Below are 20948 nucleotides of genomic sequence, written 5' to 3'. Positions count from 1 at the left end.
CAACAGGAGATTATACTTCGATGTTGTACATTTCTACGTACATATAAGTCTTCTATATCTATTGCCTATTGTATTATTGTTACAACAACTTTCCTTGATTTCATAATGTTGAAGGTGCAGGTGCAGGTGCATCTTCACCATTCATACACAGCAATTTCAAGATGGACCTTAATTTCTTCGGTCAAATGGTACAAGAAAACTCTGCTATTTCCTCGTAGTGAACAGCCATGAATAGGACAGTAACAAGAAAAGCAAACTGGTAGTTGCAATAGTCCATTAGTGGATTTTTGGTTCTGGTCTAGTAAAACTCGATCTCAATACATTATTGACTGAAAAGCTTCACTGGGTTCATAAATATTATATTACATTCAATAAGGCTAAAATTTTGTAGACAAATATACCCGAAGGTCTCCTGTTCACAGGTCAAGTTTCAACCTAAACGGAGTCTACCAAATGCTAACTGAAAAACAACACAGTGGAAAATTCAATACTACCCTTGAGATATTCTAAGTATGGAGAGAGAGAGAGTGTGCATGGACATACATGGAAGGGTATGTCTGTGCCATTACATGTGAAAGTATATGATAGAATCCAGTATGTAGTCAGTATACCACATGAGATGATGTTATCACAATTCTGATCATTGGATTGATAGTACCTTTATTATTTTAACTAGAAGATCCATGACTAATGTATTAATTAAAAATGGGGAATGTACAAGATTAACGTCTAGGTATAGCCAGCTGAATACAAAAACGAAAACCCAGGGAAGGAAGTCCCACCTTCAGCAATGCCATCAATAGGAAAACCTTACCCACTCCCTAGATAAAGTGGAATCTAGGCCTACTCAAAGCGTCAAGTTGAAGATCATCTTCCCTAAATATGACTAGGGAAAACAACCTTCTTAGTCAAAAGACCACGCTTCACTGCTTCCTTATCTAGGTAATCTACTATTGGATTAGCCTCTCGAAAACAATGGGTCAATGTCCATTGGAAGACAGGAACTGATGTAGGAAAGTCTACTTTTGCACAGCAAAGCACGGGATAGATCTAGATTGAATTGCGATAACAACCGCTATTATTGAATCACATTCAACTCATAGTTTTAAAATTTCTAACTCCTTGGCTTTGATGAGACCATAGAGAACTGAGAGTTCTTTTTTTTTTTTTTTTTTTGGTGAAGAGGGATAGAACTGAGAATTCCGCTTCATAGTTAGTGCAACGACCAAGATAAGTAGAATAAGAAAAGCGGACAGTACGAAGCAACTTGCTCCACCCCCCACCTGGATAGATAGTACCTTAACCACCATCACCCCTTTTAATATATAACAAAATGAAGGATAAATTGAATCTACTTCAAATTAATCTTACTAGTCTTCTTTTTTGGGGTAGAAAAGAAGGCTATTCATTCATGCGCATCCAACGCCAAACAAAGGAAAACAAAATATATAAGATAGATAGAGAGCATGATAAATACAAGGAATGGATATATGGTATTCAGAACTAAGGAGTGGAAATTGACCCGGTCTCACATGCCATTGACTGGGTCATCCAGAATAGGGGATGGATTACAACCATATCCCTAGAGAAAAAACTGTAGACACAGCCAAAGATAAGCGCATGCACATACATGCCAATAGAGGGGGGTCCATACGTGTCGAACAGACAAAAAACACCAGACTTCCCACGCGTGCCGATTCGCTGCCACAGTCTACTTTCAAACAGATTTGCTAGAGAGACAAAGTTCTGTTGGATCGACGAGTGGAGTTTCGATAGACAGTTAAAAAACCATCTGAAACGTTGCCACAGCCTACTTTCTAACAGATCGGCGAGGGGAGATTCGTCCGGCGACAGGAGAGGTATGATGAAGGTTCAACGGCGGCTGGAGTTTCTGAGTCGACGATAAACTTAGTGCCACCAGCACTTGGGTCAGCAACACCTGCAAACAGACAAACAAAGAAAACGGAAAAGGCGGGGCGGTGATGAACCGTGAAAAAAGGGGTGGGTTCATCATCATCGTCGTCGGCATCGTCGGTATCGTCACCGACGATTCCAAGGATCATGGTGAACTGATCGAGCCGAAAAGGAGAAGAGAAGTGGTACACGCCCAAATGGCAGAGAAGAGACACGCCCAAACGACGGAGAATTGGCACGCACAATCTGCGGAGAAAAACACGCACAAACTAAGTAAAACCGAGAAATGGTTTCAGACAAGAAACAAGGAACTCGGCCGATGACAACGATCAAAAGAGGTTTCGTTCAAGAAACTAGGTGGCGCCCGAACATTTAATTCATAGGTAGATAAAAAAAAAAAGCAAAGCAGCAGCAAGAGGTCAGAATCTTATTAGTCTTCAAGTCCTACTTTTCCTTGTTTTTAAATTTATATAGTTTCTTTAATGCTTATTTGGTGCTATTCTTTGAAAAAACCTTCACTTTGAGATGTATATTTTACATTAAAAATCACAAAAAAAAATTTGTGTGGGATAAGATGGAATTAGACTCGAAGTTGACACTTAATCTATACATGGACTCTTCTCTTTCAATAGCAAGTTTGGATTTGTCCAAATGGACACTCCATGTGATAGAAATAAAAGGTCAATTTTTTCCATATTTTTAATTCAAAATCAAAGAAATAAAAAATATGAATATATATTATTTTCTGTTGCGTAAATGACTTTTTTTTTTTTTGGGAAGAACTGCTGTTTAATTGACAAATGGATACCAAAAGTGAGAAAAGTATATAAGAATATTTGTTAATTAGAAAAAGAAAATATCTCTCTAAATTTATCACGTGAAATTTAGTGGAACTAAAAAAAATTATGAAAAAATAAAAAAGGAGTTTATAAATGACACCTTTGTGTATTTAGAATTTAACACCTTCTTTTAACTGTCCCTTATCTTATTAAGGCTATAGAGTATTTGACACCAAGAGGGTGTCAATAAGAAAAACCCAAAGGAGATTATTATTGATAATTGGTAGATCTTATTTTATTTTGTTCTGTCCTCAATCTGATAACCTTATTTAATTAAGACTTAATAATAGGTAAGAAATGTATAAAGACCAAAGGAGATTATTATTGAAATTTGAAAATATCCTCTCTGCCTGAACTGAACTGGGTTGTTATTCGATGGATCATTTCTTCTACCTTCATCTCTTCCTGTTGCTCTTCAACCTTATCGATTTCAGCTCTTCTTTGGATTCAAAATCTTCATTCTGTGAAGAAGGTGAAAATTATTCGTCTTTTTCTCTTGGAAACTGTGGATACTCTTCTTCTTCTTCTTCTTCTTCAATAAAAGATGAGATAATTAGCTAATGCTACTGATAACGTGAATTGGCTGAAGAGGATAAGGAGGGAAATCCATGAGTACCCAGAACTTGGTTTTGAAGAATTCAAGACCAGTGCTCTGATAAGACGTGAGCTTGATCAGATGAGTATTGGATATCGATGGCCTGTTGCAGGTACTGGTGTTGTGGCCACTATAGGGTCAGGGTCCCCTCCCTTTGTTGCTCTAAGAGCAGATATGGATGCTTTGCCAATTCAGGTTAATCTCTTATTCCTTAATTTTCATTTTCAACCAAAAATTTTTAAAAAAAGAGGAAAAGATAGTTTGATAGAATTATCCTAAACTTACGGGTGACCAATGTTTTAGAACAAAGAGAAAGCGGGTGGATCTTTGTAAAAAAATATAGTGATAATTCAATCAGTGATTATATTGAAAAGTTTGTCTTTAGTGTTGTGATTTATCATGTTTTGTGAAAAAGAAATAAAAGAAATTAAATTTCCTTGTTACGCACCGTAGATCAAATCTAGGAAGCCATTACTTCATTTACCAAAAAAAAATAAAAAGGAAGCGATTACTTTTTAGATGAGAAATAGGTTCCTTCCAATTCCTTCTGCAACCCCAAATACAGTAAGAAATAAACACTTGGCCCCATGATGAGACCTTCCTCTTATTCTTCCCCACCCTCACCGTGGCTTTTTGATGTATTATCATTTTATGGTTATTTTTTCTCACTGTTTTAATGTATCATCAATTGTTAGTTGTTTCACCCCTTTCCTAGGGTTAGATGTGTATTATTTGATTTCCTGTTTTGATTTTTTGTTGGGATCCCCTTAGGCTTGCCTTTTTTGCTATTTTATTCAATTAATTTTCTATTCACTAGAAATGTTTTTTTTTTAAAAAGAAAAAAACATTACAATGTTTATGTTAATGTGTAGGAAATGGTAAAATGGGAGCACAAGAACAAGATTGATGGGAAAATGCATGCTTGTGGGCATGATGCACATGTGACCATGCTACTAGGTGCTGCAAAGATATTGCAAGAACTCAAGGACACATTACAGGTAACATGGTGTTATATATGTATCTCTCGAATTCTTGTACCTGTTTTCGAAGAATGACCTGTTCCAATATTTTTGGTGGCAACCTGAATGGAACTTTTTCTGAGGGCTTGGACCAACACATGGAGTTAATTTAAGAAAAACAAAATGATCGAGAAATGTTGTCTTAATAATATTGCGCGGATCCTGACCTTCTGACCCATCCCAGCATCTGTATTTCAGGGAACTGTTGTTCTTATATTTCAACCCGCCGAGGAACTGGGCAGTGGAGCACGAAGAATGATTGAAGAAGGTGCACTCGAACATGTAGAAGCAATCCTTGGGATTCATGTGTTTAATAATTATAGAACAGGTACGGTGGCTTCTAGGTCTGGAGAGTTTCTAGCTGGTTGTGGATCCTTCAAAGCAGAGATCAAAGGGAAAGGAGGTCATGCAGCCATGCCACAAATGTCGATTGATCCTATATTGGCAGCCTCAGCATCTGTAGTTAGTTTGCAACAAATTGTTTCAAGAGAAACTGACCCTTTACAGTCTCAGGTAATCCCCCAACATGACAAGGACCTGATCATAGTTAAAATATATATAATAGTTTGAAAGAGATCTTGTCCCACATGGAGACGGTTGGGGACAGATCTATACCTTCCATGGGGTGTGGGTCTTAATTATATATATATATATATGTTGGTTTCACAGTCATATAGATGTGTGAGATCTGTCCCCATCCCGCTAAAGAAGTTCCAATTTTGATTTCTCGTACCTACTGGTATGTAGGTGCTGTCTGTGTCCTCTTTCCAAGCTGGAAGTGCCTTCAACGTCATACCGGACTCGGCCGTACTTGGTGGTACTTTCAGGGCATTCAACAAGCAGAACCTCGATTTTATAAAGCAAAGAATACAACAGGTATACTAGCGGTGTAACTCAGCCCAGGCCCAGCCCAATCCAAACCGGCCATAATTAATCCTGATTGGGCTGGGTTGGGCCAAAGTTGGGACTGATTGTCCCTGTGAACCCTTAGTTTTTTGCCGCTTCAAGGGCAGGCTGGCCTTGATTAATTCTGGCTGTCACAATATTTTTCCATTTTGATTAACCCTGGCTGTATTTCCTGTCAATTCCTAATGAAGTATAATAGTTCACTATTTTCCATGTGACAGTAAATGGGTTAGTCCATGTGACAGGGAACAGGCACGCATCTTGTTGGTATATATAATTTCAGTTTAAAAATGAGTAGGGGAAATAACTTAAATTATAACAAAATGTCATTTTGTATTTGATATTCCTCTCCATTTGATGGTATTTTAATAATTTTACTAAAATTTTGAATCAAAGTCCAAGCAACTTTCCTTGTTTATTTTGGACTAACATTTGGTCCATGAGATTTATGTGGGGTCTTCTGTCACATGGGCTAACTCATGTAGTACTGTCTAGTGGCAAATAGTGAAGCGTTACCACTGTCATTGTGTATGGCCCTCTGACATTCTTTCTCATCGAAATGTGGGCCCTTCATATAAATTGTGAGATGCCTTCTCATGTACCGCCATTGGCCTAGCTTGCACAGGAGATTCCCTCCCACGCTGGCAGCATGTAGATTACTAGCTTCTTAAGATAAAATAATTTGATGTTGCAATTTCTTGGTTCAGGTTATTACAGGGCAAGCAGCAGTACACAGATGCTCAGCTTCCATAGACTTTCTTGAAGAAGACCATCCACTGATTCTTCCAACTGTGAACAATGAAAGAGTTTTTGGTATCATGCACCATGTCTCAACTGAGATCCTGGGAGACAACAACACTCTTACTGCTCCTCCCTTCACGGGTAATGAAGATTTTGCCTTCTACTTGGACAAGCTACCTGGATCATTTCTCCTAATAGGTATGAGGAATGAAAGGGTGGGATCAGTTTACCCTCCACATAGCCCTTACTTTACAATTGACGAAGACGGGGCTGCAATACATGCTGCATTTGCACATACATACCTAATAAGGTCATCTATGTAGTAAATATCTCATTTTTTCAAGGGAGTGTCCAAATGACACCTCTATAGGAATCATAGACGTATACATTTTTCAAGTATACATGTGAAATGATAATTTTTACCCTCATTGGAAAAAATTGTATGTTATTACTAATAGGCCAAAAAATAAAAAGGTTACAAATTTTTTTGATACCTTGTGAGGTGTCAATAAGAAAATCTCTTTTTCCAATTGATAAATTTGATACGACATTGCTCTCTCTCTCTCTCTCTCTCTCTCTCTCTCTCTCTCTCTCTCTCTCTCTGTGTGTGTGTGTGTGTGTGTGTGTGTGTGTGTGTGTGTATGTGTGGCCTTGTAGGGCCTTGGATGGTACTTGTACAAGGACATGATCCATGCTCCTTTCGTCTATTGTTATTGCTACTACAACTTTAGATGTTATTGGCTCCATTAAAGTTCAATCGGAGCTTCTAAGGACAGAAGCTTTCTGCACATGAATTGGTTAAAGAACAACTAAAACTCTCCCGCCATTAAAAGTTCTATTGGAGCTCAGAACTCAACGACCAATGTTTCATTCTTCGGATGTTGGGCACCCTCTCCTTAACATCTAGCTTATGAGTTCTACCTCTTAAAGTTCCTAACAAGAGTCTCATTCTACGTAAATATACGTCATCTGTGTACAGATTCTTTCGCATGTCCTCTCACCTCACAAAAACTCTCTCCATTTCTATATGATTAATAAAAATTAGGGAAAATTTTACGAACACCCCCTATAAATTTTTACGAACACTTCCTATAAGTATATCAAATATCACAAACACCTCAAACATTATCAAAATATCACAAACACCTCTTACTTTATGATTCTATTTCAACTTAGTCCACTCTGTTAGATCAGTTAAGTTGCTATTAACTCTTTTATAATGATAAAATTATCCTTACCACAGAATGAACTTCCCAACAAATATAAATCATTCTCTTCATCGTCTTCGATATTTTTTGGTAAAGTTCGTCGTCTTCGATCTAATGGCGGAAGAAGCAAGAACAGGGAAGGGGTTTCTTCTTCTTCTTCTTCTTCTTCTTTCTCCTCTTGCAACCCCTTTCCTGCAACTCTACCCCCCACCCTGCTCCTGCAACCTTGTATCCCTTTTACAATCCACCTAACCCAAAACCGAACGAGCAATCATCTTTCCCCCTGCCGCTATCTCCATTTTCTTCTTTTTTTTCCCCATTCTTCTAAATTAAAAACAAAAAACAAAAAACAAAACGAAAGACCTTCTACTATAGAAATCCACCTCCTCCTGCAGGGTCGTTGAAGTTCTTGGGTACTGTCTGTAATCCTGCAACCGGAGACACCACAATGAAGCGGCCGAGACATCACCCAACCTGCAAGACCCACATGGAAAATTCAAGGGACGAAACTAAATAAGATTCTCCACTCTGAACTCTGGAGGAGAAAAGCAGGATCCGTAAAGCAAGTATCAGTAAAACACACTCTAGTCCAGAAAATAAACTCACCGCTTAATTACCCAAAAATGGTTATCGATTTATCAAACTATCCATCTAATCTTTCGTTTAATCAAATTATCTAAGATAAAGAAGTAAATTAGTAATAGGGAATTTGCCTAAATAGTGCCCACGGCAGCTCTCAAGCCTCACCTGCGTAGATAGTCACCTGTGGTAGCTGATTTGAGAACCCCTTGTTGGCTTATTTCCAAAATGGCATCCGACGTTCACTTCATCAAATAAAAGGGGGAAAAGTTCAGAGTTGAGACAATACAATGAATGTATAACAAAAAGAGTCGTTATTGGGAAAAGGGGGAACCTTATCAGGACAATCGGATTGGTAATGGCCGTGCTTCCCACATGAGAAACACTTTCCCTCGTCAATCAAATGATCGAAGAAGTGGGTCTCCTCAGGCATCTTGTTCTGGGTGGATTTCCTGAACAGATTCATCCGACGGGGTAACGAAGTCGAAACGTACATGGACGTTAGGGTGTCCAAGATGGACTTGGCGGTGGCCGGTGGAGGGATCGTACATCAGGAATGAGAGGAAGAAGAGGGGAAGTAGATGGAATTAGAGTTTTTTTATTTAAATAATTAGGTGGGTAAAATGGACATTTCAACTTTGTGTGGTAACTCTGCTTAACGTGTCAGGGGAAAGGTTGATATTTTGATAATGTTTGAGGTGTCCGTGATATTTGATATACTTACAGGGGGTGTCCGTGATATTTTCCCTAAAAAACTATTATTTTTTCAGGGTTGAATTGAATCATTTCACTGGATCAGGCTCGTCTACGGCCTGCTGCCCGTAGCAGCCATAGCAACCCACTAATGAGGCGCGGCGCAATGATCGCCTTACCCCTGCTCGGGTAAGGCACTCGGGCAGCATCAAGATCGTCTACGACCTGCTACCCGTAGCAGCCATAGCAACCCACTAATGAGGCGTGGCGCAGGATCAAGATTGTCTATGGTCTGCTACCAGTAGCAGCCATAGCAACCCAATAATGAGGCGCGGCGCAATGATCGCCTTACCCCTACTTGAGTAAGGTGGTCATTACACCACGCCTCATTAGGGCACTGCTATGGCTGCTACGGTCAAGCAGGCTGTAAACGATCCAAATTCCATTTCAATGCCATTCATACCCATATTTATTCTTAAGATCTGGATCAACTTGCGTTACTACTTGTAGTATATGAGAATATTGAGCACTTGTAGACACGTATTTCTTTATTTAATAAAATTTCACAGCCTTAATGGAGGTAGCTAGCAAGCCTTGAACTATGAGTAGGTTGAGGAAATTTTCATGCTTAATTTATCTCCCATTGCATGTAGGCACTCTCCCCCAGGAAAATGCCTGGAAACATCACTGAGTTATTTAATCAATAAGCGGCGTATCACATAATCCTCAAATTTCTTCATCTTTTCTATGGGCCGGTGATTCTTCTGCCCTGTCAACATAGCTTCTTCGCTTTTAGCAAAAAACACAAAACACTTCTCCCCTCTAAAGTGATTCGTTCAATTAGATAATAGCTACCTCCGCTTCTGTCCAGAAGCAAGATTAATCCTCTATTAAAATCGCAGCCTTGTCCTTTTTGTTTGACTTCTTCTGATATCCTCGAGCTTTCTCACCCTCTACCTGCCATTCCTGCAACAATTTATAATGCTTTGCCTCCTCTCTACCCTCACCTCCCCTCCCCTCCCCTCCCCTCCCCCAATTTGTGTTTAGTGATATAAGGGTATTTTGATAATATGTATTTATGTAGGGTTTCACTATATAATTATAGAGAGATGGTTTTCTCTATAATCTAAGAGAGGTGTGAGAACGAGCAATTGTAACCTATTCTTCATTGATACTAAAGCAAGTCTCATCTCACTATAGACGTAAGCAATCTTTTCAAACCATGCAAATCTTTGTGTGTATTGTGTGATTGTTATTTGCGTTTTCCATTCTTTTTTGTATCGTTTAAGATTTTTTTTTTTTTTCTTTTTTTTGTACACTTCCCTAAATTTATTAAGGTCTTTCTTGAACTTTACGGAAAATTATCTGCTCCATTTCTTGCCCGCTCTATTTCCCCAAGTACCTCTAATAGAGGGGGGTGGATCCCACCTGGGCAATATGGTTGGGCAGGGGTAGGGTAGTTATTTTTGCCCCCCTCCCCCTATTTGAGGAACAGGGGGAAATGGAGCTGCCTAGGAAATGGAGCCGATAATACATTTGGTACGGTTTCGGTATGGGAAAATAGAATCTCTCTCGATATGATACAGTATCAGTTTCTAAGATAACCATTGATATGTATTGATACCATACCGAATTTGTAACAAACCAAGGATAAAGTGTATAACCAAAGTACCAAATCCATAAAATCAAAATCCTAACTTTTTATTCCTATTTTTGTTTCGCAGCATGAAATATATATTTTTTAAAGGGGAAAGTTTTCATACACAACTGTGTAAGCGGTGTATGTGAGAGGGTGGGAGTTTCAAGGCATTAATTACTGGGTGGGGATTTGTAACTTTTCCAACTCTTTGTGAGAGGGGACACGACCATGTATGAAAACTTCCCCCTTTTTTAAATTTACATTGAAATTCTTGCTAATTCTTCTATTTTACTACATCTCAATCTACAATTCTTTCAATCAGTGACCCTTCTTCTTGCAATTGACATCATTTAAGACAAGCTTGTTTCGAAATCTTGAATCTGTTACATCCATAGCTCTAAGCAGATATAAATTAGAACCATAGGAGGCAAGTGGTCATGCTCTTTCATCTTCTATTCTTTTATTGTATCGGCTTCTTCACCATTGTAGGTTGTGGGTGAAAGTGGGATGTTGGAATGGCTCAATAAAATTAAAGCTCTGAGAATTAATGGATTTTTTGTTAGTCTGATTGAGTCGTGCCAAGCTACATCATGTTTTTGATATCGAATAAAAACCATTTTTTATGCTGAATACAAATTGTACCGAGTCGGTACAATATCTATATTGAAAATATAGTTTGTATTCAATATAGTACAACTTCGATATCTGCTTTCTATTTTCTGTACCATACTGAAGCCATACTGAATTGCCGATACCATACTGACTAAGACTTTGATATTTAACCTTCGCACTACATTTGCAGTGTAGCAACACACTTGCAAAGGCCAGATCGTCAACTACTCTTATATTGGCTCCTTCCAAAAGACTTGACTAGCTTCACTAATATATTAAGTTGGATATGACTAAAATTTGTATATAGGGGTTTGTTCGACGTAGAAATGTTAATCCAAACAAAGTTTGACAAGTGGCAAGATAAACCCTCGAAATATTTTCAAATATAGAGAGAGACATGTCATTACATGAGAATATATGATTGAATCTAAATATAAAATTTTATAGTTGACCAATTCACACCATCATGGAAACATCCATATGTTTGAAATTGCTACATCACCATGCTAGAGCATAATATACCCCTAGGAAAAACCTAATTTGACTGATTTGACTTTAGTAAACACAACAAATGGCCTCTATCCATTGTACCACATGAAATGATAGTTATCTCAATTTTGATCATTGGATAGATACTACCAACCCCAGCATTATCTTTTTTAATATATATCAAAATGAAAGATACATTGAATCAACCCCAAGGGGTTAGCGCAGCTCGCTTGGAGGGGACATGAGACTCCGTCTCACCTTCATCGTTGCATAATTTCTTGGGGTCACCCGCCTGAGGCTCACCAGGGTCCAGAAGCTCCCGATTCGTGCGTGGTGTGGGGATCATGTACGAGCCCAGGGGGGATTTAGTCGACCTAAAGTCGGATACCCCTCCTGTCTCAAAAAAAAAAAAAAAAAAAACATTGAATCTATTTCCAAATTAATCTTTTGGGTCTTCAAGTCTTACTTTTCTTTTTTGTTAAATTTATAGTTCTCTAGTGCTTTTTTGTTGCTATTCCATTGAAAAGAACTTTCATTTTGATGTATTGCTTTTCACATTGAAAATTCCCCAAAAAAAAAAAATGTGCGGCATAAGATGGTCTTAGGATTGAATTAGGCCCAAAATTTGAAATTCCATATGACAAAATAAAAGTCTAGATTTATAAACTCATCCACTTTGTTTGGGTTGGCCCAATTTTTCATAAATTTAAAATCAAAGAAATAAATAAATATAAATGATTATTAGTATAAATTGAAAAATATCTGTTAATTACAAAATGCCTAGCACTATATATGTTGCTTAATAGACAATTGGAGACCAAAAATGGGAGAAGCATATAAATTGAAAAATATCTGTTAATAAATAAAAAAAAAGAGAAAAATATCTCTTTAGAAATTATCAGTTATCACGTGAAATTTAGTGGAATTAAAAAATTGGGAAAAAATAAAATATCTAAATCATCCAAAGATAAGATATTCCACTCTAATGGCCATCACAGATGATGTTGAAAGCCCTGCAACTTTGCATTTTGAGTTGCGTGTCAAACCTAACAGCTTTGCTTCAATTATTTATAAACGTGGTCCTATTCCTACCTCACAAGTCACAGCCAACAATCTTTAAAAAATATAAAATTACAGATCACCCCAACAAAACCATGTCCGGAACCGAGTTCTCGATCCTTGCTCAGTAGTCTAAAAAAGGAAGATTGAAAAGTATACCCCACTCACATGCTCGTCACTATCAAACCCATATTACGCACGTGCTCTTTTTCCTAAACCTCTACCTCCGTTCTTTCTTTTGCCGTCTCTCTCCATCCTTCAGAGATAAACACTTGAATGAAGATAATTAATTTACTAATTTAACAGAGAATACTGCAATTGGTGGTTGACTTAGGATTCTCGTGTTCCGTCCTCAACCTGAGAACCTTATTTAAGAATTAAAAGTAGACAAGAAATGTATAAAGACCTAAGGAGATTGCCCATTCTTCTCTGAATTGATCTGAACTGGTTTGTTATTCGATGGATCATTTCTTTTATCTTCATCTCTTTCTGCTACTCTTCAGCAATCTTATCTCTTTCAGCTCTTCTTCGAATCCAAAATCTTCCTTTGGAGAAGAAGGTGGACATTATTCGTCTTTTTCTCTTGGAAACTATGGATATTCTTCGTCTTCTTCTTCTTCTTCTTCATCAATCAAAGAAGAGATAATTAGGATAGCTAATGCTTCTGAGAACGTGGATTGGCTAAAGAGGATAAGGAGGGAAATCCATGAATACCCAGAACTTGGTTATGAAGAATTCAAGACCAGTGCTCTGATAAGACGTGAGCTTGATCAGATGGGTATTGGATATCGATGGCCTGTTGCAGGTACTGGTGTGGTGGCCACTATAGGTTCAGGGTCCCCTCCCTTTGTTGCTTTAAGAGCAGATATGGATGCTTTGCCAATTCAGGTTAATCTCTTATTCCTTAATTTCTATTTTCAACCAAAACCGACAAAAAAGAAATGAAAAGATAGTTTGATGGATGTACAGAGAATTGTAGTTCATGTTGTCAAGGAACAGTATCATTTCCTACCAATGTTTTAGACCAAACATTAATTATTGGTTTCAGGAAAACACTGAAATGTGATTTCTGTCGCCAAATCATAAAGTTTTCTACAGTAGACTTTCTTATTATAGAAATCACTGAATTGCCCATGTTTGATACAGCTTTTATCTAATAATAGAAGCCTATAAACATGCAAAAAATTTCCTAGCTAGATTTCTGTTTCTGTTTATTCACTTTTCAGCTCAAGTAAATTTATGGGCTTTTCAAGTGGTCATTTGATGATAAGAGATTGGTTGTTCATCACCATGTTTGTCCTAGCTGCCAAGGGTTTTGAGCTGTGTGTAGCAGAAAATCAGTCATTTAGTAAGGGAAGACAGAACATTACAATGTTTATGTTCATGTGTAGGAAATGGTAGAGTGGGAGCACAAGAGCAAGATAGATGGGAAAATGCATGCCTGTGGACATGATGCACATGTTACCATGCTACTAGGTGCTGCAAAGATACTGCAAGAACTCAGGGACACATTACAGGTAACATGGAATTAGTGTAAGAGAAACAAAATTAATGGGTATTAGACATGTTCTCTCATTAATATTGCATTTTCACCTTACTCCTCATCTCAGTATCTGTCTCTGCATTGTTATTTGTTAATATTGTTCAGGGAACTGTTGTTCTTATATTTCAACCCGCCGAGGAACTAGGCAATGGAGCACTAAGAATGATCAAAGAAGGTGCACTTGAAAATGTAGAAGCAATCCTTGGGATTCATGTGGTTCATCGTTATGAAACAGGAACAGTGGCTTCTCGGCCTGGAGAGTTTCTAGCAGGTTGTGGATCCTTCAAAGCAGAGATCAAAGGAAAAGGAGGTCATGCAGCTTTACCACAAGAGTCAATTGATCCCATCCTGGCAGCCTCAGCATCAGTAGTTAGTTTGCAACATATTGTTTCAAGAGAAACTGACCCTTTGCAGTCTCAGGTAATCCTCCAACATCACTGTAAACCTGATCCTAGTGAACATATGATCTGGGAAATTATGTTGCAGAAGTTAAGGCTGTATCTCATGGAATGTAGGTGGTGTCTGTGTCCACGTTCCAATCTGGAAATGCCTTCAACGTCATCCCGGACACGGCCGTAATTGGTGGTACTTTCAGGGCATTCAAAAAGCAGAACATGTATTTGTTAAAGCAAAGAATACAACAGGTACTCTAGATATGCCTTTATTCTGAAACACTGTTTATCTTTATATCTTTTCAGGCAAAGCTGAAAGAGTAGTTGAGCAGGAAACTAAACCCATCACTGATATCTCCGACCTGGAGCTAATTGACCAGAATAATCAACAATGTCACCCTACATAATTAGAACATCTGTTGGATGTGCACCAATTTATAACTTGCAATTATAAGAATTTCAGCACAAGCTTCTGAAATGCTCAGAAACTAGTATCGATGTAGATCACATACGACTAAAAATCATCTGAATAAGCTGTTAGTTCAGTACATATACTAATTAGGTTGGAACCATGAACACTTTTCAACTCCAGCACCCTTTCAGTGGACCTTGCAGCCGCAGTCTCAAAGAGACCAGATTGCTTTCATCCCAGAAGTCCAAAACTTCTCATATGAGCCCTCTAACAACCTCTCTCCTCCCTGAAATGTGGCCCCCTGTATTCGAATCGTAAGATGCCCCCTCCTGTGCACCCATTTGCCAGACATGGGAGATTGCATCCCACACCGGTAGCGTGTAGATCCCCTTCATGAGATAAAATTATTCAATGTTGCAATTCCTTGTTTCAGGTTATTACATCTATGTTGCAATTCCTTGTTGCAGGTTATTACAGGGCAAGCAACAGTACACAGATGCTCAGCTACCATAAACTTTTCCGAAGAGGACCATCCACTGATTCCTCCAACTGTGAACAATGAGACAGTTTTCGATATCATGCACCATGTCTCAACTGAGATCGTGGGAGACAACAACACTCACACTGCCCCTTGCTTCATGGGTAGTGAAGATTTTGCCTTCTACTTGGACAAGGTACCTGGATCATTTCTCATGATAGGTACAAGGAATGAAAGGGTAGGTTCAGTCTACCCTCCACATAGCCCTTACTTTACAATTGATGAGGATGTCCTACCTATCGGTGCTGCAATTCATGCTGCATTTGCACATACATACCTAATAAGTTTAACTCAGTAGTAACATATCTCATTTTTTTTAATGTAAGTTCAATTCAGTAGTAACATAGCTCATTTTTTTAATGGGTAAAATTGATTCTCTCTCTCTCTCTCTCTCTCTCTCTGTTGTGTGTGTGTGCACCTGAGTCATTCAATCCAGATCAAAGTACAAAATGAAAAGCAAAAATTCTGGCCGAAATAGAGGCACCAATCAGTACAAAAACAATCACCCCTACAAAGCAAATTGTTTATATTGGAAAACATACCCTGGCCGAAATACAGGCACCATCAGTCCAAAAACAATTACACCCCCTACAATTGCTGTTAAATATAGTGTAAGTTACAGTAAGAATTGCAAAGAGCCGCTGTACATAGAAATATCTGCTCATTGAAATAAAGGTCAAAATTCCAGGTTCAGATTGACTACATTGCTTTCCGAGATGTCTCATGTGATCCAATTTCAATATCTTTCGTGTAAATATTTGTGAGGGCAAACAGCAGCAGCACAAAAACAACTTGGGCACTCACGATGCCAAAATGACTGATGCTGTTACCTATTTCCATCCAACTTCCCGAATTTCGTACCTGCAATACATCCAAACAACAAAATCAAAGAGATCCTAAGGCAAGGATGATATATATGAGTTTTCTTATTGACCCCCTAAGATGTCAATAGATTTGTAACCTTACTTTTTCTTTTTTACCCCTTGTTTTATTCCCAAAAGTTATTTAATGCTGGGGTAAAAAAACTGTTTTCAAAAGTTGAAAGTCATTTAATGCAGTTCTATGTGAAATGAAAGGTTTACCTTCAATGGAAATACTGCATTAAATTCTTTTGGGAATAAGACAAGGGCAATTAAAAGGTGTCAAGTTCTAAATACACCTATAGAGGTGTCATTCAGACACACTCCATATATATATATATATATATATATATGTTTTTTTTACCCATTCAATGTTCCAATATGTCATAAAATAATGAGCTTCAAAACAGAACATATAAAATAAATTTGGTTCATTGGCATTCCTCAAGGCACCACATAACAGTAATGTATTAGAAGTAGACAGGTTACAAGCTATGAGAACCTATTTGCATGATCCAAATTAACCTATATCCACGATGACAGAAAGGATGGGTGTTGCAGATGGTGCAGAGTGAATATCAACCATACAAATGCCTGGGAAACAGCAATTCAGATTTCAGACAATGCCAAACAACTCTATGGGTTACTAGTGCATATTGGCAATGACTTCAGACGAGTGGCAATAAGTTGGCTTAGTTTCGACTCACCTTTACCTCAATTTGATCTGCTTATCAGTCTAACTGTAGATTAAGTGACTGACTGAGATTAAACTTTCTTTTAACAAGTATTCACAAGGAATTTCTCTTACAATTATTTTACCAATTAACTAAAAAAAATTGGCCACTTAAATGGTTCCCAAATATTTCGTAGTTGTCTGGTATAACTTCCATGCGTAAGTATGGTTTTTTCTTTACTGAATGACCAGGGCGATGAAACGTGATTATGCCAATAACTACAAGTGAGAGGCAGCAAAAGTTACTGTCCAAATGTTACAAATCCTGCCATATTTTCCTTCATACATAACTTCCATTTGTCATCTGCAATAACTTGCTAATGTAAGTCTGACAAATAAAATCATCATCATCATTATCACTCGTTGCTGGGAAGTATCATAAACATTGATCAAGTAACTTCTCAGATGAAGCATGAAATATGCAAATTGTTGGAAAGTATCATAAACATTGATTAACATCTCAGATGAAGCATGAAATATGCAAACTAACTATTATGCAGTCCGACACAATTCCCTCTTGCGTTTCCAAATTTCACATTCAAAACAACTAGGGAAGTTAAAATTTTGTAACAAAATTAATGAAAATGATTAAGATCTTATTCACTGATGATTGTCAGGGAATCCAAAGCATGCTGTGACACCAAAACATAAAAGACGTCCAACATCTGAAAGAGGATAGTGCACATACCTTGAAGAAGAAATGAATGGTCATTACATCCGAAAATAAAATAACAAGGAAATAGAACCCCATACGTGGAACTCTTGCTAACTTGGTTATTGCACTAAATGTACATCTGCATTTTCAGTTCGGAGAAGAGAGTAAATATAAAATGTCATTATACAAGAACTTCCAGGTAAAACAATATATTGTTTGGGGAAAAACATTTTGCAGGCATTAAATATTTCAGAGTTTCTATGAGAAGATGTTGATCATCAGTAAGTGTCAAATGGACTGGGTCCATGTAACTAACAGTGTCATAGCAGGGTTGAAACCCTTGGCTCCCAACAAGGATTTACATAAACCCAATACCATAGTGGTTTAACAGATCCAAATAAATGCATTAGAGTGTGAACGGTCTTAAAACTAACCACATAATCGATTCTAAAGTTAGAACACTAAAAATGAATTTATTTAATTTACTTCTAAGGCTCAGTTTGTATCCCAAGCTGGGAATCATAGTAAATCATGTTAGATATTTGGAGGAACTTGAGGATTATGCGAATAGTAAACTTCATCTTTGAGCTTAAATTCCCATGACAAATAGAAATCGAGAACTCCCCCTAAAATTGTGGAATCCAATTTCTATTAATCGGGATTTAGTTACTTAAGTGGGAATCTAATCTGCCAGCTGGATTGATAACCATACCAAAGTCAATGCAAAAACTGACCAGCCCCCAGCTGTTTGGATTCTCATTATCCAAGCTGCGCCTAATAGAAAACTACTCAAGCCAATGTTTTAAAAACCAAGCTAGAGGTCAACCTAAAATGGGCTCTGAGTCAAGTCACCAAGTTTAACCAACAGGTCAAAGAAGCTTGACCTGATAGCATCGTCAACATGATTGACCCATCACCAGGCCATTAAAAAGGGTGAACATTTGAACCCCCTACCTAGCATATGCTTTACGACTTATGCCATTGATCTACAACTTTGCATTTAAAATTGAATCTGTTTAATGTTTATTACAACTTTCATAAATCCATGTACACAGTACTCTTGGACCCAGGAAGTTGACTTGCAACCAGCTTCATTTTAGGGATTGGAGGACAGGCTGGGTTTTAGAGCATTACGGCAGCGATGAACTGAGTAGATAGAAGTTTTAACACATGGTAAACTCAAGGCCCACAATCATCTCATATAATCCAATAGTGGGAAAATTTTAAGCTCGTAAGCTACCCACCCCTCTTTTTGCTGTGTTTTACCCCCCAAAAAATATCAGCACTTTGACAGCTTCAATTACAAGGGACAACCAATAAAGACAAACTGCCTATACAAAGGTCCAAATGGCCACTTCATCATCCCCCCTCCAATGGTTCAAATCAAGGGGGCCCAAAAACTTCATATTTTCCCTTATTGTCCTTCAAAATGATAGTGTAAGAAGCCAATTAATAGTAGGGATTAAAACTTTTTGCCAACCCAGACGCACTTGGTTTAAACCAGGTCCAGACATTATAACCTTTTTTCCCATAATCTGGGTAAACGCAGGTTGGACCTAGGTTTGCCAATTTAGGCCATGGACTTCAGGACCTGGAACAGAATATGGATTGTTTCAAAGCATACAGAATGGATCTAGTGTGCGGAAAATAGTATGGAGAGTGGATTAGCTAATTCCTCATTGGTCAAATCTGATGCTCATCCAGAACCACCAGATCCTTGAAAAAGCCTTTCAGACAGAGTAGATCTAAATTTTCCATATTTGGGATGTAAAAATTTAGTAAATGATAAGTTGTCTAAGGTTATAATGCTCATTTAGTTTTGCTACTTTTTGAACCCTAATTTCTTACAAATAGGTTTTAAGTTTAAACTCTAATGACGATATTTCAGCATTAGTTAAACCTCAATAGCACCTTTCTTGTTTTAGTACTTTTCAAACCCCAACTTCTAGCATTAGTTATAAACCTAAAACTTGGTCCAAGGCACCATGGACCTGATTCTAAGGCAGAGGTGCTGATTTTGAATGACAAAGGTGAGATGAGACCCAATTCAGAACTTGGTGAAAGTAGACCATATGTGGGCAGCAAGGAGGTTTCTTTGTGCCTATTTCGTGCCAAGTCATTAATATTCTTGGTACACTTGATGTTTCAGTCAAGTGAGGATATTTATTCTTCGGTTTTAAGCTCATTTACAAGGAACTCAGAGGGCAACAAGAAGGCATATCTTCTTTCTCATTCCTCCAAGCTAGCCTATTATGTTAAGTTAGCCAGCCCTACCAAATTCAGTCACCATATAAGACAAAAATCATGATGGAGGTAATGATTAACTTGTATCTTTCTCTCTCTCCTCAAATTCAAAATTTTTTGAATTTTTTCTTTTATTTCTTTTCTTTTCTTGGCTTCCAAACATAGACAAAGAGTTTAATCATGTAATCAAACATGAATTGGAAAACCACCACTCCCATGAATCCAAGATACCATCATCATCCAAAACACTGCAAAAATTAAAGAATATCCTACTTACATGACAAGCATGAACGGGATGAACAACTTGAATATTAGCAGGGCTGCCATCAGAAATGGCTGCAATGAAGAGTAAACCATAAATATCAGTAACAGCTACCAAAAAGAAGAAGTAAGTAAACATTGAAGTTGTCAGACACCAGCCTATACTCACACTGAAAACTGTGATGAACCGATAAACAGATGAAATCTCAAAGCTTGCAATACTAGCAAAGTTTCCCGTACCAAAAAAGGCCACATTAAACAAGACCATCTACAAAACAGAAATGGCTGAAATTATACAATGCCATGGATGAAGCAGCATACAGCTAAGACAGGTGCATAGGTATTCCAACAAAGCAACACTAAACAAAACAATCAACAATGCACAGATGACATCAGATTCTCAAAATAATACAATAGTACAAAGATGATGCATACTTGATTGTATATCATGTCTGCAAGGAAGTTCAATGACTTTTATGTTTAAAATTTCTGCAGTGAATTCAACACACTTTTAAAAGCATCTATTGGAGCTTATTTGAAGCCCATCAAAATAAGAATGTTTAGATTCATGAGAAGATCAAAATTCTCTAAACATACCCAATTCAACAATTGGACTGATCAACAGAAAAGGAGAATGGCCTGAGGATCACAATGAAATTGGGTAGGGAGGCCAAATAAAGAGCATTCAACTATAGCATAAGTTTTGGACCCATTTTTAACTGTTTTGAAGGCACTTCTATTTTTTAAAGAAGAAAAAGGTAACAACTGAAATAGTTATATATCAGGACTATCAGGTTCAGATTAAATATTCTCAGAGGTATGGATCTACTGGCCTAAGAATTGAATGGAACTCTACGGAATATGGAGTACAAAGACAATAGTGTTAATATAGCCCGGAGTCATCAGACCTAAGAAACATTTTTAGCTCAGGAGCATGAAGAGACAATGGTTCAAGTGCAAATTCGACAAAGCAATGAAATTAAACCATGCCACTAGCATTGATGCAGTTAAAGGTGT

The 20948-nt window shown here is 37.7% G+C and overlaps 3 protein-coding genes across 4 annotated transcripts in view; 2 read left to right on the top strand and 1 right to left on the bottom strand.

Annotated features, from left to right (window-relative positions):
* Positions 1 to 3299: 3299 nt before the first annotated feature.
* On the top strand, positions 3300 to 15544 carry LOC122654739 (IAA-amino acid hydrolase ILR1-like 1). Its single transcript, XM_043848970.1, has 6 exons — positions 3300 to 3543; positions 4221 to 4346; positions 4566 to 4880; positions 5115 to 5243; positions 5981 to 6324; positions 15505 to 15544. Exons 1-6 carry the CDS (start codon positions 3430 to 3432, stop codon positions 15515 to 15517), a joined length of 1041 nt encoding a protein of 346 aa, XP_043704905.1. The 5' UTR covers positions 3300 to 3429; the 3' UTR covers positions 15518 to 15544.
* On the top strand, positions 12723 to 15498 carry LOC122654737 (IAA-amino acid hydrolase ILR1-like 4). The gene is made up of 6 exons (XM_043848967.1): positions 12723 to 12830; positions 12861 to 13181; positions 13685 to 13810; positions 13942 to 14256; positions 14352 to 14480; positions 15108 to 15498. The coding sequence occupies exons 1-6, from the start codon at positions 12753 to 12755 to the stop codon at positions 15474 to 15476; spliced, it is 1338 nt and encodes a 445-aa protein (XP_043704902.1). The 5' UTR covers positions 12723 to 12752; the 3' UTR covers positions 15477 to 15498.
* Positions 15545 to 15650: 106 nt separating the features above from the next.
* The window catches only part of LOC122654733 (GPI ethanolamine phosphate transferase 1), a 41953-nt gene continuing 36655 nt past the window's right edge, over positions 15651 to 20948 (bottom strand). For both annotated transcript variants that reach the window (XM_043848956.1, XM_043848955.1), the window contains 4 exons: positions 20101 to 20199; positions 19948 to 20006; positions 17460 to 17565; positions 15651 to 16039 (listed from right to left, as the gene is read on the bottom strand). In XM_043848956.1, coding sequence (XP_043704891.1) covers positions 15878 to 16039; positions 17460 to 17565; positions 19948 to 20006; positions 20101 to 20199 — 426 coding nt within the window. In that variant the 3' untranslated portion in view covers positions 15651 to 15877. The remainder of the gene's footprint in view (positions 16040 to 17459; positions 17566 to 19947; positions 20007 to 20100; positions 20200 to 20948) is intronic.

This window comes from Telopea speciosissima, chromosome 3 (assembly GCF_018873765.1).
Source record: "Telopea speciosissima isolate NSW1024214 ecotype Mountain lineage chromosome 3, Tspe_v1, whole genome shotgun sequence".
NCBI lineage: Eukaryota > Viridiplantae > Streptophyta > Magnoliopsida > Proteales > Proteaceae > Telopea > Telopea speciosissima.
This window is presented reverse-complemented; position numbering and strand designations above follow the sequence as displayed.